This window comes from Larus michahellis, chromosome 4 (assembly GCF_964199755.1).
Source record: "Larus michahellis chromosome 4, bLarMic1.1, whole genome shotgun sequence".
In the NCBI taxonomy this organism is placed as follows: Eukaryota; Metazoa; Chordata; class Aves; order Charadriiformes; family Laridae; genus Larus; species Larus michahellis.
In genome coordinates this window covers 24,579,895-24,594,941 of record NC_133899.1, presented here as the reverse complement: position 1 = coordinate 24,594,941, position 15,047 = coordinate 24,579,895, and the positions used below count along the sequence as shown (strand labels likewise).

The 15,047-nt window shown below is 43.7% G+C and overlaps 1 protein-coding gene across 1 annotated transcript; it reads left to right on the top strand.

The window, feature by feature from the left end:
* Window positions 1–754: 754 nt before the first annotated feature.
* On the top strand, window positions 755–13,203 carry PSMC6 (proteasome 26S subunit, ATPase 6). The gene is made up of 14 exons (XM_074583536.1): window positions 755–927; window positions 1,730–1,809; window positions 2,157–2,196; window positions 2,416–2,468; window positions 5,924–5,991; window positions 6,440–6,554; window positions 7,499–7,586; window positions 7,750–7,811; window positions 7,907–8,030; window positions 8,384–8,445; window positions 9,492–9,612; window positions 9,703–9,783; window positions 11,749–11,820; window positions 12,709–13,203. Exons 1-14 carry the CDS (start codon window positions 801–803, stop codon window positions 12,825–12,827), a joined length of 1,212 nt encoding a protein of 403 aa, XP_074439637.1. The 5' UTR covers window positions 755–800; the 3' UTR covers window positions 12,828–13,203.
* Window positions 13,204–15,047: the final 1,844 nt, after the last annotated feature.

Here is a 15,047-nt window from a genome sequence, read left to right as displayed (position 1 = left end):
GAGAACCCCAGACTGGCAGGGGTTGGAAGGGACCTCTGGAGATCATCTCGTCCAACCCCCTGCCAAAGCAGGGTCACCCAGAGCAGGTTGGACAGGAACGCGTCCAGGCAAGTTTGGAATGTCTCCAGAGCAGGAGACTCCACCACCTCTCTGGGCAGCCTCTTCCAGTGCTTTGGACCCTCAGAGGAAAGAAGTTTTTCCTCATGTTGAGATGGAGTTTCCCCTGTTCCAGTCTGTGCCCATTGCCCCTTGTCCTGTCACTGGGCACCACTGAGAAGAGTCCTGCCCCATCCTCTTGCCACCCGCCCTGTAGATATTGCTGAGCATTGATGAGATCCCCTCTGTCTGCTCTTCTCCAGGCTGAACAGCCCCAGGGCTCTCAGCCTGTCCTCAGCAGAGAAATGCTCCAGTCCCTGACCACCTTTGTAGCCTCCGCTGGACTCTCCCCAGTAGCAGATGTGGCCCCACCAGGACAGAGCAGAGGGGGAGGACGAGCCCCCTCCACCTGCTGGCCATGCACTTCTCAATGCGCCCCAGGAGACCATTGGCCTTCTTGGCCACATGGGCACATGGCTGGCTCTTGGGCAACCTGTTGCCCCCCAGGACTCCCAGACCCCCCTGCCTACGGCCTCACGACGCCTGAGGCCTACCCGGACGCCCGCTCCCGCCGCCCCGCGCATGCGCGCGCACCCCCGCCCCGCGCATGCCTTCTCCTCCGCGGCGACAGGGGGCGCTGCGGGGCGGGCGCGGGGGCGCGCGGCGGGGGGCGGGGCGGGTGCGCGGCCCTGCCCCCGGCGGCCATGGCCCTTCCCGGCATTCCCTATGAGCGGCGGCTGCTCATCATGGCGGACCCGAGAGACAAGGCGCTGCAGGATTACCGCAAGAAGCTGCTGGAGCACAAGGAGATCGACGGGCGCCTCAAAGAGTGTGAGCGCCGCTCCCCGGGGAACCGCCGCCGCGGGCATCGCCGCCGCTGAGCGCCCGCCGGGCTCTGAGGGAGCCCGGCCGCCGGCCGCGCTTCGTCATGGGCCTGGCCGGGCCCGGCGGGCGGCTGAGGGGAGGGAGGGCAGGCGGGCGGGGGCCGGGCCCAGCCGTGGCCGTTCGCCTTTCCCCGTGGGAGAGCCCCGCGTTGCAAACGACCTGGGTGCCGTGTTCTCGTTGGACTGAATGTTAAAATAATGTTGGCCTGGCCAGCAGGGCGAGGGGGGAATTCTGCCCCTCTGCTCCGCTCTGTGAGACCCCCCCTGCAGTGCTGCCTCCAGCGCTGGGGCACCAACAGCAGAAGGACATGGAGCTGTTGGAGCGGGGCCAGAGGAGGCCCCGGAGATGCTGGGAGGGCTGGAGCCCCTCTGCTGTGAGGACAGGCTGAGAGAGCTGGGGGGGTTCAGCCTGGAGAAGAGAAGGCTCCGCGGAGACCTTCCAGTCCCTAAAGGGGCTCCAGGAAAGCTGGGGAGGGACTCTGGATCAGGGAGGGGAGCCATGGGATGAAGGGGGCACAGTTTTAAACTGGAAGAGGGGAGATTTAGACGAGATCTGAGGAAGAAATTCTTGGCTATGAGGGTGGTGAGCCCCTGGCCCAGGTTGCCCAGAGAAGCTGTGGCTGCCCCATCCCTGGAGGTGTTCAAGGCCAGGCTGGATGGGGCTTTGAGTGACCTGGTCTGGTGGGAGGTGTCCCTTCCAAACCATTCTATGAATCTATGAAAATCCTGTGTTTCTTTTCTTTTTCTAGTGAGGGAACAGCTGAAGGAGCTCACCAAGCAATATGAAAAATCAGAAAATGATCTGAAAGCCTTGCAGAGCGTCGGGCAGGTACATAAGAGAAACGAGGCCATAGCAGCCTGTGGTGATGGTTGACAGTGAACTTGCCTGGAAGTAGCATTTAAGCTCGTTTTTGGTGTCGAGAGAGAGTAAGCGGGGATGGTACAGCTAACAGAAACAGAACTGTCAGACACATGAAACAGATGGGTTAGAGAGGTTTTCCGTACTTTTCCTGGTTGACAGAGATGTGTTACAGAAATGAAAGTCCTGGCAAACAGCGTGAAGCAGGGGAAAGAATTTCAAAGGAGACAGTCATCTTCCATGTCCTAAAACACGTTAAATGTAGTTTTGTAATGGTAATTTTTCTGTAGGCTAATACTGCATTTATTCTTTTGCAGATTGTTGGCGAGGTTCTTAAACAGCTAACAGAAGAGAAATGTGAGTATGCCGGACTGTTACATTCTTTGGAAACTTGAATATAAGCTTTTGTAGTTAAAATCTGGCTAAAGACTTGAGGGAGTAAAGAATTAGAGTATTGGTGATCTGAGTACTGGCAGGAAAATATCATAGACTGGATAGTTCAGAAGCATAATTCAGAGCAGTGAAACAAGTAAATTTGATTTTTTTTTTTTTTTTGCTTTGATCTTCTCTCTCCAGTCATTGTGAAGGCTACAAATGGACCAAGATATGTGGTTGGCTGCCGTCGTCAGGTAACTGATCTCTCTGAATATTCATTAAAAGTTTGTTTTGGTCTTGAATATTGCCATTGCTTTTCATAAAGTGGGCCCTTAGTGGGGTTAAGTATTTTCTTTTTTAAGGCGTATATGGCTCTTTTATACTGGTATCTGCTTGCCCTCTGCCTTCGTAGCTGGTAGTAGTGTAACTTCCCAGTGTAAATAAAGCAGTCCAAAATATTCCTGGTACCTTGCCTGTGGCTTATTCTTTTTGTTGAGTTGAAGCTCTGTCTCTCTGCCTGATTTTGAACTCTCTGAAAATTAATCAGCTGTGTAAGGTCTCTCTTGCTATGTTGTAAACACAGCATGTGATGGTTACTGTCAGTGCTGAGCTTTAGATTTAACGTTATATAACTATATATATCTTTATGTATTAAGTGCTAATGCTTTTGTACTCCAATGAATAATTATGGTAGCCAAGGCCCCTGTTCTAAACACTTTGAGGAATTTTTATTTGTCCTCAGTGATCTTTAAAAAAAAAAAAAAAAAAAAAAGCCTTGGCACTTCTGGTCCGCAGGACGACACCTTTTTTACCTACATCAAATTCTGTAGAAGTTAGGCACCCTATTACAGATTCCTGCTTACAGCGTAATCCATCTTCTGGTATAATCAGCAAGAACCACTAAGAGGTACTCTCTGCTTCATATTTTTATAAATAAGTATAAGGGATGTAGTGCATTCATGGTTTACAAACTGCTTGTTAGTTAATTGAGCACTGACTGTGACCCACTTACAGTAATTAAAACCCATAGATCGGCTGTTCCTTACCAAAGCTGACTATTAAGTAGGAACCACAATACTAGTGAACGTGTTCTGCAACTGCAGAGCCATTGGGGGAGCAAAAGTGAATCTCTAGTTAGATTTTATTATACTCATCCCTGACTTTGAGAAATGGAAGCAAAGAAGAGTGTACGAAGTGTGAGACTTCACTGAGGGAAATTCCTTCAGTAAAAAAAGCACAGATGTCATACTGATGTTAGAGGTGTCTCTCTTTCCTCTTTCTGAAGAGAAATTTATGTTCTTTACATAATTTTGAACTCTTACTGATTCTATGTAAAGAAATAAAATGTGTTTGCAAGACTAACATGCAAATGTTTTGCGTTACCCAGAATCTCTGGGTCAGCTTAAGGTTTGTACGTGGAAGTTAAATTGAAGAACAACGTAATGGAACTCCAACATACAACAGTTAACCAACTCTGTTTAGACGATTCCTCCGTAATGGTGGTGTGGTGGCTGTAGAAGCCAAGAGGCAACAGCAAGTGGCAGAACGGGGAGCCCGCCGTACTTTGAAGAATTTCAAGAGAGGGGTGGGAGGAGGGGTTTCTAGCTGTCAGGAATTCCTGGTGAAGGGCCACAATTAACAATACTTGGCAGTAAGCAGCGAGCAAAACTCATGCAGTTGGTATTTTCCTATGGTGGTGACTCTGTCAATGGATTGTGTATTTTTTCAGTAGAGATGGACCTTTCTACTCCTTTAAGGGGCAAACTGTGGGAAACGTGGGTACCACTAAGTGTGTTAGTTCATGTAGTGTATATATACAGGTATCCATGACTTTCCTCAAGCACACCGATGCGCTGTGTTTTTACTTGCATAAAACATCCGCAAGAATTGCGGGTATTGAAATGCTCTTTTAAATACATAATTTTAAGCTTCATCCCTTTGAAGATGTTATGGTGCAAACTCACTATTTTCTTTTACCAGAATGAACAAAATATTTTTCTGGAACATAAGTATAGTTAATTCCACTTAGGTAGTGTTGAGATTCTGTGTTGAAACGTAGATAAATGTTAAGGAATAGGTCGTGTTTAGATGAGCCTGGCAGTGCAGCGTTTACTTTCGAGTTTATTCTTGAGTAAAAACACTTTGATCTTAAAAGATCCTTGATTTGATACCCGAGACTAAAAAACGGTATCCGTGATTGTTTTCAAAATGTCAAAATATCAAGGCAAATAATTTCCCATGGAGCGTTTCACAGACCAGAAGGACTAGTTTTTGATCAAAGTCCTTGTGGCTGTGCTGCTGAGGAAGGGGCTGTTTAAATTGAAACAAAATTACTTCCCTATCTGAAGTGTGTTTCCTAAGGAATTCAAAGTCAAGTGGTTTCTCTTTGTTTTCTTCCCACTGCAGAATAACTTAAATCTATTGGGCAATGTTGAATCTGATAGAATGTCAAGCTTTTACAGATTTCTTAACATTAGGCAGCTGGGAAGAGGTCCTGTTAGTGACCCCAGTAAGGGAGGAGTGACAGCTTGAGCCTGAATGCTACTAGAGACATGGGCAAGGGACCTTATAAATCCCTCAGTGGCAGCGCTGGGAAGCTTCAGGCAGCGCTTGCAAACAGTTGTTCAGGTTGTTCAGGTACCATGTCGGTAAAGCTCAGAATAAATAGGCTTCATATTCTTCAAATGTGGGTTGAGTATCTCTTTTTTTTTTTTTTTTTAAAAAAAAAAAAAGGAATACAAGAAGAAATGAGAGTGTTGAGGAAATCTTTATGATTGTTGTGCGAGGTCGTGTCGTGTGAGAGATAAGAACTGCTCTCCTAGACCAGGTTTCTTAAAAAGAAAGTGAGAAACACAAGTTAGGAGTTTAAATCCCAGCAGAAATTAGCAGGGTGTAGTGGAATAGGACTGCTAATGTGTTTAAAAATCTCATAAAAATGGAGTAAGCAGACAAAAACCGCTGAGGCAGATAAGTAGGTCATTGGAGATAAACAATAGCAAAAGAGTAACAACTGGAATGACTGAGTTTGAAGACAGGAGGATATAACAAGATAGGTGACAATGTGCAAATGATGGAAGGCTTGGAGAAGATAGGTTAGGAACATCTCTTCACTCTTTCCAGTGGTCCAGAAAGGAGAAAGCCATTGAGTAGAAGGGGGGCAAGTTCAGACTGAAATGGGCAGGCTGCTCTGTATGTCCTTAAATGAGGAGTACTTACTGGTTTGAAATGGATGGTTCTGTCCTGTGTTGAACAGAGGGGAGGATTAGATCTCTTGCTAATCCAGTAAAAAAAAAAAATTTTTTTTAAAATTACGATCTAGAAAATAGTATTATTGTGAAAAGTGGCAGAGGTAAGTTAATGATTTGCTGTTCAAGATCTATTTCAATGTTAATAAAAATTCTTCCTGTGGTGTGGTTTAGCTTTGCTGGTATCCAGTTGTGACGACCAACAGGTTCACTGGTCTAGGCCAGCTCCTGGATTGCTTCTCCCAGGAAACAGTGGGCCAGCTTTTTCCCACTTTAAGCATTCCCAAAAATGGTGGTGACGGGGACACAGTGTTTACTAGATGAGCTGCTTGGCAAGTAGCTGTAGCCTTGTTTTCTTCTTGTGTGTGACTGAGCAAAGAGTGCAAGCTACAGAAAACATCTTGGCTAAAACCAGACGTTGTTTTGGAGCGTGGTTCTAATAGAAATACCTTCTTTGTGACTAGCTTGACAAAAGTAAGCTGAAGCCGGGGACAAGAGTTGCTCTGGATATGACCACTCTGACTATTATGAGGTAGGTTTCTGCTCTACAGCTGCTCTTCTGCTCATCTTATAAAGGAGGAAAAATAGTGATCTGAGCAGGTCACACAAAGCTTTGAATAATTCATAATATTTTGTAAGTGTTTTCAGCAAAGCACTGCTTAAGTAAGGACGGTTACTTTGAGGGAAGACTTATGTGTTTGTTATTGATAGTTTAAAAAGAAATTGGTTGTTCTTAAAGATAATTCAGTTACAACTCGGCATTTGCAGCAGTTTTTTAAGCTTTTGCTTGTTTGGTTTAAAACTCTAAAAAGCTTGCTAGGTTTGGGGTTTATTGTTTTTTTCAACAAACATACTTGTCTTGTTATCAAGGTGGGAGGAGAAGAAATCATTTTCATACTTGCTCTAAAATTTATTGCAATAACTTTATAAATGTGTCTGCACAATAAAAAATGTCTACTCTTAACTCCTTTTTTTTACAGATATTTGCCAAGGGAAGTGGATCCCTTGGTTTATAATATGTCTCATGAAGATCCAGGAGATGTTTCATATTCTGAGATTGGAGGGTTGTCGGAACAAATCAGAGAGCTACGTGAGGTATCCAGTATCTCAAAAACGCTTATCAAATAGTGGTATATGTTCTGAGGGAAGTTCTACAGTGCAAGAATGTCTTACTGATGTTTGTCCTAAACTATCATGAGACAGGCTGTTAAAGGATCCTGTCAGATTAGTGTTTAGATTAGACTACAGATTAGACTACGTTTTCCTGTAATAGAAGATAACTTCTGAAGTGTTGTTTATGTATTTTCCAGCTTTGTAATTGCCCTTGTGGCGAAAAGCAGTGTGATTGCAGGGTGCTGGTGCACTCATAGTGAAGAACCCTGTTAGTTTGGGCCTCGGTGCTGCGGGCTGGGCAAGCCAGCCCAGGAATGCAGGTGTTTGAAGACGAGCTGGTGCTGCTGTGAGCCAGCTGACAATAGCAGGGATCGCTTGTGCGCTGCGAATACACCTTGCAGTGGCGGAGAAACGTTATTCTCAACACCAAAGCCTGATTCTCAAACTGGGTTATAACTTACCTCTATTGTTACAGAAGCTTGGGTTGAGATTAAAGTAAGAAAATCCACTAAAGAAGAGGGTTTGAAGGATCCAAGACCCTTTAGGCTAAGAGAGAGCCATGAAGTCAAGTGGGAGGGCATAGTTAGGATTGACAACCAGGAAATCAAACTTGAATTTTGCACAAAAACTACTAGAATTGCTCTGCTATGTAAAAGTAGCAAAACATGATTTCAGCAAAGAGCATCAAGAGAAACAAGCTATTGCAGAGCTGAAGGCTAAACAAGGGCAGGATTGTGGATCGATCCATTGGATCAATCTGATGTTTTCTTACTTAACTGTTTCTCATACTAAATGTGCTGCACGGATAAATGAGAATACAGGTATCTGGAAAACAGGCTAGCAGGTGTACCATTAGCTTCTGAGGATGGCTGATTGATTTTAAAACTCAAACAGAGTCTCGGTTTGTTTATCTTATCTCTTCACAGGTAATAGAATTGCCTCTTACAAACCCGGAATTATTCCAGCGTGTGGGAATTATACCTCCAAAAGGCTGCTTGCTCTATGGCCCCCCTGGTGAGTCTTGTGAAAGGGTAATGAATGCTTAGTTGTCACTGTCAAACTGTGGCAATAGCCTTGCTTGTTTCTTTTTTTTTTTTTCTTTCTTTTTGTTTTTTGAAGTTGCTAGCATGCGATGTTGGGTTACTAGTTAAACAGCTTCAATCTCTTGTCTGTCCAGGTACAGGGAAAACACTTTTGGCCAGAGCTGTTGCTAGCCAGCTTGATTGCAACTTCCTAAAGGTAGTATAATTTTACACTTGCCCTTATGCACGTGCACACGTTTAATGTGTTTTCGCTCCGGTCTCTTCATTCACGTGTCTTCTGCCTTTCAAAAGGTGGTGTCGAGTTCGATAGTGGACAAGTACATCGGTGAAAGTGCTCGACTGATCAGAGAGATGTTCAATTATGCCAGAGATCATCAGCCGTGTATCATTTTCATGGATGAGATAGATGCTATTGGTAAGGCTAACGGCCTGGAGGAAGGCTAGAGTCTCCTTTTAACACTGAAATTAGCTATAAAGCTGCAATCTGCCCTCTCAAAAGAGAGATTGCATGCGTGTTTATTCAGAAGAAGCATAAGGGGTCAAGTGTTTCGGCTTCCTGGATCTATTACAGCTAGTTTAGAACCATGCCTGTTCATATCTGGCTTGGATATTTTTGTCTATATGAAAAAGCGTTTTTAAAATCTGTGCTTTACCTCCTTAAATACCACCCCTCTTTCCTGCCCAGTTTAAAAGGGATACCTGATTGTTTTCAGACTTACATGGAGGCGAAAATAAAGTACTGTAACTTACGAGTTTGGTATGCTGCAGGTGGTCGCCGTTTTTCTGAAGGCACCTCAGCCGATAGAGAAATTCAGAGGACTCTGATGGAGGTGAGTACTGTACACTCCGCATTAGATAATAATCCAGATGTGGATTGTCACATTATGATCTGGCTTAATAGAACTTTTTGAGTTAATAATCTTAAACTACAATAAACTAGATGCTGCTTTTACAAAAGACAGCTGCGCATCTGGATGACTCAGCCATGAATTCAACTTGGAGACTAATTGAAAGAATATTTGAAGTTGCTAAAATTATTTGGGGTATTTCCTCTTTTTACTGTTTATTGCCTTTGCTGCTGTTTACTGCATCTTCTTGAAGGTTTGGAGGGCCCTCTCTTTCTTAAAGGGGGGAAAGTGGAGCTTGTCTCTTTTAGTCCCAAAGAGACTTACTCTAGAAAATTTTAGAACTGTTACAGTTAGATTTTTATTTTTTTTTTCAAAACCAGGAGGAGAAGTAGTTGTATTTCTTTGTTTCTGTACTAATTGCTCTGGTAAAGTGGGTTGTGTGAAGAGAATTTAAAAACTACTGGCGACAATTAAGAATTCTGAAGCTAATGGGAAACTTCATTGGCCTATGTTTGCAAACAGTTTGCCCGGTTCAAAAGAATGTGTCTGCCTTATATAAAGAATTAAATCACTGTGACCAAAGAGCAAGTACTTTGAATCTTCACAATGAAGTGTCTTCGTATGCGCGTATTAGTATTCTAGAGGCTGTTCTCCCAGTCTAATTTGAATGTCCTGGACTTGGTGCAATACATTCAAAATGTGTCAGCCAGCCACCGTCTCCTTTAGTATTTGCACCGTTTTCATTGCCTCATTGTTTTAGCTGAGTCTTTCACGTTTTAGCTCTGCTTTGCTCAGTATCTTTTTCTCTGGGCAAAGCATTTTCAGTGTCTCTCTTAAGCTCTCCTTTATTGCTTACAGGATATGCAGGGAGTTGTGCCCTTCCGTTAGAAGGCTTGGAGCATTTTATCACTGATTCATCTGTACCACTTTTATATCGTGCTGAAAATATTTATGCAGACAATAAGTACAAATAGATTGTGCTAGGAGGGTTTTGGGTTCTTTAAAAACAAACTTCTGTTTTCTGTTAGTTATTGAATCAGATGGATGGATTCGATACTCTGCACAGAGTTAAAATGATCATGGCTACTAACAGACCAGACACGCTGGATCCGGCGCTTCTGCGGCCTGGGAGACTGGATAGAAAAATCCGTGAGTTCCTGCTTCACAGTGGCTGGAAGGAGGCTGTTATCCATATGCATTGTGGTTTTCTGTTTTTATTGAAGCTGTAATTCTTTCTAGATATTGATCTACCAAATGAACAAGCCAGATTAGACATTTTGAAGATTCACGCAGGTCCTATCACTAAACATGGTGAAATAGGTAAGTAGGAAACTCCCTGCACATCCTACTTCTCTTTGGAAAAATGTGAAGAGGGTGAGTTGTTAGGATGACTCTGCCCTTGTAATTCCTACCATTACACTGGCCACACAACTTCCCCTCTCTTGGAATTTTGCTTGTTTTTTTTTTTTAATGCATCCTGATTGAATTGTTGCTAAGTATTCCTTTGCAAAGGAAAAATGAATATAAACCCTTGGAGCACAGTTGTAAACTGGAAAATTTACATGATTCTCATCAGGTAGTTTCCTGTTTCTAAAGCAATAGCTTAGTGCAAGTAAGACAGCATTTTCATTAGCTGCCCCCCCCCCCCGCCCCCCCAGTGCAGAAGTTTGAAAACAATAAGGAATCTTTAAAAGTCATGGAGAAATTCGCTTTGGAGTTCAGAGGTGGCATAACGAAAACCTTGTTGTCTGAAACAAAGCTTGTCTTTGGTTAGTGGTGTAGAGAGCTCTCTCCAGGGCGTCAGGAGGAGAAGTATCTATCAGATAAAATGGGGAAGGCTCATTTAATGACTGTGTTACTCTAAGCTGGCTAGAGTCTTAGTTTTCGCGGTGACACAGAGCTTTCCTCAAGTGAAATGTAATTGTGATTTGCCTTTAAAACGACGTTGGCTGCCTTTTATTTCAGTAAGGCCTGGCAGACCCAGCTGGCACCGCCCCCGCCTCTGTGCTGACAGGAGCTATTCATGCGGCCCGGCAGCAGGATGGGGATGGTGGAACTGATCTCCTTCACCATCTGGCTTGCATAAACAGCTGCAGCTCCATGGGGGGAGGTTGGGAGCGGGAGGAGGGCAAGAGGGATGAGGATTATCTTTCTTAGTAGCAACGTTGGCTTAAACATTCATGCAACTGTAGTCTAAGATAGAGAAGTTCCAAAGCAAATCATGAACCCGAGGTAAAGTGCTTTGTCCTTTTTCCCCTATCTTGGGGCACTGGAGTGGAAGCAGGTAGATCGTTCCTTTGCACCATTTAGCAAGGTGAGGTGTTAGATGGGTACTAGCTAAATTTCTGCACGTGATGTGGGAAGACTGTGCTGCTCAGCTTTGAGATCCTTGAAGGAAGCCCAGAACTTAGCAAGGTGGGGTGTGAATTGCATTGAAACCCTAAAATAACGACCTGTTCCAGCTTGCAGCATGAGATTTTCCAGCTGGAGTCTACTGAACACTCTAAACTTACAAACCTTACAATGTTCAGCATTGCTTAGTCCCCTTGCTTATTTATTTTTTTTTTTTACTTTCCAATTACAGGGAGACTTGTTTATAGCACATTGTGCTACATGGAATTAAAGTTGAATAATTTCTAATCTCTAGGGTTTTTGGGATTCTTAAGATAAAAACTTTCAGTTCAAATGTTTTAAATTTCAAAACACTTAACCTTCTATATGAAAAGTTTTACAGAAAGTTGATCTTTTTTTTTTTTTTAAATAAGCAGCCTTGCAAAAATCGGAACTTGCTGGAGGCTCAACAGGCAGAGTGTTTTAGAAATTGATAACCATAGCCACTTTTTTAGTAAATATATGCACATAAAATATCAGGCTTAATATATCAAGACATCAAGTGCCTTTAGTAGATGCAGTTGTTATAAGCGGAAAGGGACTGAGTTATGATCACTTGGAGATAAGTTTTCTGGTTTTTTACATCATTCAAATGATGATTAGAAGATTGCCTTGATGTAGCTCTTCTTGCATTTCATGTTGATGCTTGTAACCTCAAGTTAGTAACTTTGCGATTTAATTAGATTATGTGAGCTTTTGGCTGCCATACACTTCTGTTTTAATGAAAGAGGTAATATAGCTGATTTCAGCTAATTTGTCATTCTAGTGGGCAGCTATCTATTTGCACTGAAATCAAAGGAAAGCGTTTCTTTGTTAGCTGGATACGTGTTTCTTTGGCATCCATAATGGGAAGTGTGAATTTATTTCTAATTGGCATTCATGTTTTATGACTAGATTATGAAGCAATTGTGAAGCTTTCAGATGGCTTTAATGGAGCAGACTTGAGAAATGTCTGTACTGAAGCAGGTATTTTCTTAACTCTTAATTTCCTTGTGCTAAGTCTTGGTAAATGCTAAACGTTTGAGCTGTTTTCTCCGATACTTCTGTGAATGGATTAAAATTGGGGGGTGAAAAATGTTTTGCTGAAACAAGTGGTGCTCGCTTCTTTGTATTCCTTTCTTAAGGGCCGGATAGCATTTACTTAATGGAAATGTTAGCATCTGGACAGTAGCAAAATGCCAAAACAGTTGCATATTTCGCAGCATGTCACGCGTGTCTGGACTGTGAAGCGTAAGCAGCAGTACACTGATATGCCCTGAAGCTTGATGGAACAACTTGAACAAAATCTCTTTTCTTCCAAGTTTCCTTATGACCTATACGGTCAGGCAGAACTTGATTCTTTACATCCTCCCTTTGAGGTGACAGACAAGTCTCTTATCGGGTCTGAGGGTAAACCTGAGTTTGGCTGAGTGTCGTGATATCTGTCATATTATCTCAGAAGAACTAGATGCCTTCCGCAAACAGCCATAACACCCGTTTTTCTCCTTTTTGCAGAGAATCCAAGTCTCTTAGTACCTTGGTGACTGGAGAGTTAATACTATTTTATGCTTTTTCCACGTTACAAATTCATTGTATGCTTAGGGGTTTGCCTACAGGGGTAGGCTGAGTAACTCAGTAATGACACACTCGTAGTTTTTAAAACAAGTTATACATTTCTTAGTGAGTTCAGAAAGGTGGCCTCATCGAAGCTTACTCCTCTTCCTGACATCCAAGAGTTGCATGTAGAAGTCTACATGCAGACAGTGTTAACTTGGATCCATTTTCACTTCAATTTGAGTGAATTTTATTTACTGTCTTTGTACTGTTGCTGCGAGGAGCACCAGCTTACTCTTGCTGTTAAATTGTTTGTCACAGGTATGTTTGCGATCCGTGCCGATCACGACTTTGTAGTTCAGGAAGACTTCATGAAAGCTGTTAGGAAAGTGGCTGATTCTAAGAAGCTGGAGTCCAAGCTTGACTACAAACCTGTGTAATTTAACTGTATAATTTGTGATTGACTGCACATGTCGTCCTGGGTTAATGTATAAAAAGACAGAAATAATGTACCTCTTGATTATTATTGTAAGGTGTTTGTGTAACATGTAGCTAGTAATTTGGTAACACTAGTTGCAAGTTGGCTACAGAAATGTGTTTTCTGTACCATTCTGAAATACAATATTCATTTTGGCCCAGGTTAAGTAAAATGTGTGGAGATGCGTTCTCTTAGCAGTTACAGTGTGAATTTATAAATGTGCCTGAATGGGTTAGAAAACCTTTAAGAAAGTCAGTTTTTCTTGCTTTTTTTTTTTTATATCAGTAAATTTCCTTCCCCCAAACAGTTTATGAATAAAACTTGTTTAAATCTGCTTATCTTGGTGTACCTCTTCTGTAACTCTTGAAGAGAGTTGAATTATGCGTCTCCAGAATTTGAAGAGCGACTGTTCTCTGGCGTAGGGATTGCACTGGAGTCCTGTGGCTTACATACCAACCGGCGGCAGCCTTTCCCTCAGACAGAGGAGAGACATGTGGTATTTACTCTTTCCCCTTTCAAGTCCGGGACGAGGATTTAGCTTAGCTAACATTTGCTGAATTCTTGTGATAATTAAGTCTTTCAGAATAGTCGCTGTTTTCCCTTATGCTGGGATAACTCCTGTCCTGAATGAGAGTTTTGAGACAAAAACATCTGAGTGGAGATGGAGAAGCTGCTACCGGTGTGACAGATAAAAGTTGTGATTTCAGCGTGATGTGCCTTATTTTTGTTTTTCCGATCAGTTTTGCCCTGAGGGGTGTGTGTGCAGATCCACCCGCTGCACTGTGCAACTTGGCTAAGTGTTGGACCGGGCCAGTAGTGTGCTAGACTGTACTTCTGGCCTAATTGGATCCTAATTGGATTACTCTGGGTGTGCTCAGCCGACAGGCAAGTACATTAAATTAACTCTAGATTTGCCAGGAAATGCACCGCTTAACAGCATCTCCCTGGCAGTTTTAACAGCTGTGGTTGTATTTCTTTCCCCATCACTGTGAGACAGAACAGGTAGCGTAAGGTGTAAAAGAGTTGCAACAGGCCAGGCAACAATATTTTCATGGTTATGTGGCTAATGGTTGTTATGGTCCTTTCTTCTGGTTAGTATGAAAACTTCCCATTGGGATTGTGTAAGGGTGCAAATCTCAGTTTTAGTTTACCATAGCCCACATTCGTACAAGCAACACTTGTACGGGGCTGCGTACAAGCAACACTTGTACGGGGCTGCAGCCGGTGTGCTTGGAACAATTAAAAAATCAAATAAAAGTCAGTTTCTGAGCACTACAGTGATGTAAATGGCGAACTGAGCTGCTGGCATTACCTTGGAGAAGGGTAAAATATGGCAAAACTGTTTCCTGAAGCCCTGGGAGTGGTGATAGCTCATTTTTTGAAGTTCAGGCCATAAGTGAAGGCTACCAGCACCTGTCCCTGTTCCCATTCCTGATGGCTGCTGGAGCTGGGGGCTGCAGTTTTACTGTTGTGTTCTCCTTTTTTTTTCATTTTTGGCCCACAGGAGAGATGGGGAGGGAGTCTTGATCAGGGAGTGGAGTGATAGGACGAGTGGGAATGGTTTTAAGCTGAAAGAGGGGAGATTTAGATGAGATCTGAGGAAGAAATTATTTATGATGGGGGTGGTGAGCCCCTGGCCCAGGTTGCCCAGAGAAGCTGTGGCTGCCCCATCCCTGGAGGGGTTCAAGGCCAGGCTGGACGGGGCTTGGAGCAACCTGGTCTGGTGGGAGGTGTCCCTGCCCAGGGCAGGGGATGGCACTGGGTGCCAGGGGGTGGCACCCTTCCAACCCAAACCATTCTATGTTTTTTCATCTTCCACTGGAAGGAAACTGCAGGTTGCTGAAACGTGGTTGTCGAAGGTTTCTCAAGGGGGAAAAGGAACAAAATGTTGAAATAGTTTGGGGCGATATCCTAAGAGTCCAGTGGAGTGTGGGAGCAGGAAACCTTAAAACGCGGAAAAATCGTTTTCTGCCCCAAAGTCTGGGCCTGTTTCGAAATGGCAGGTGGCGTCTTTTTGATGGTGGATGAAGCAGTTTGGGCAGGTGCCCGCCCAAATAGAAGCGTGTGAGGAGGAAGACAGGGGGGCGAGGCGAGGAGAAGGCCCCGACGTGGCGGAAGAGAGAAGGGGACGTGAGGCGCTGTCGGGGCGCGGGAGAAGCTGGAACCTCCGTGGCGGCGCGTC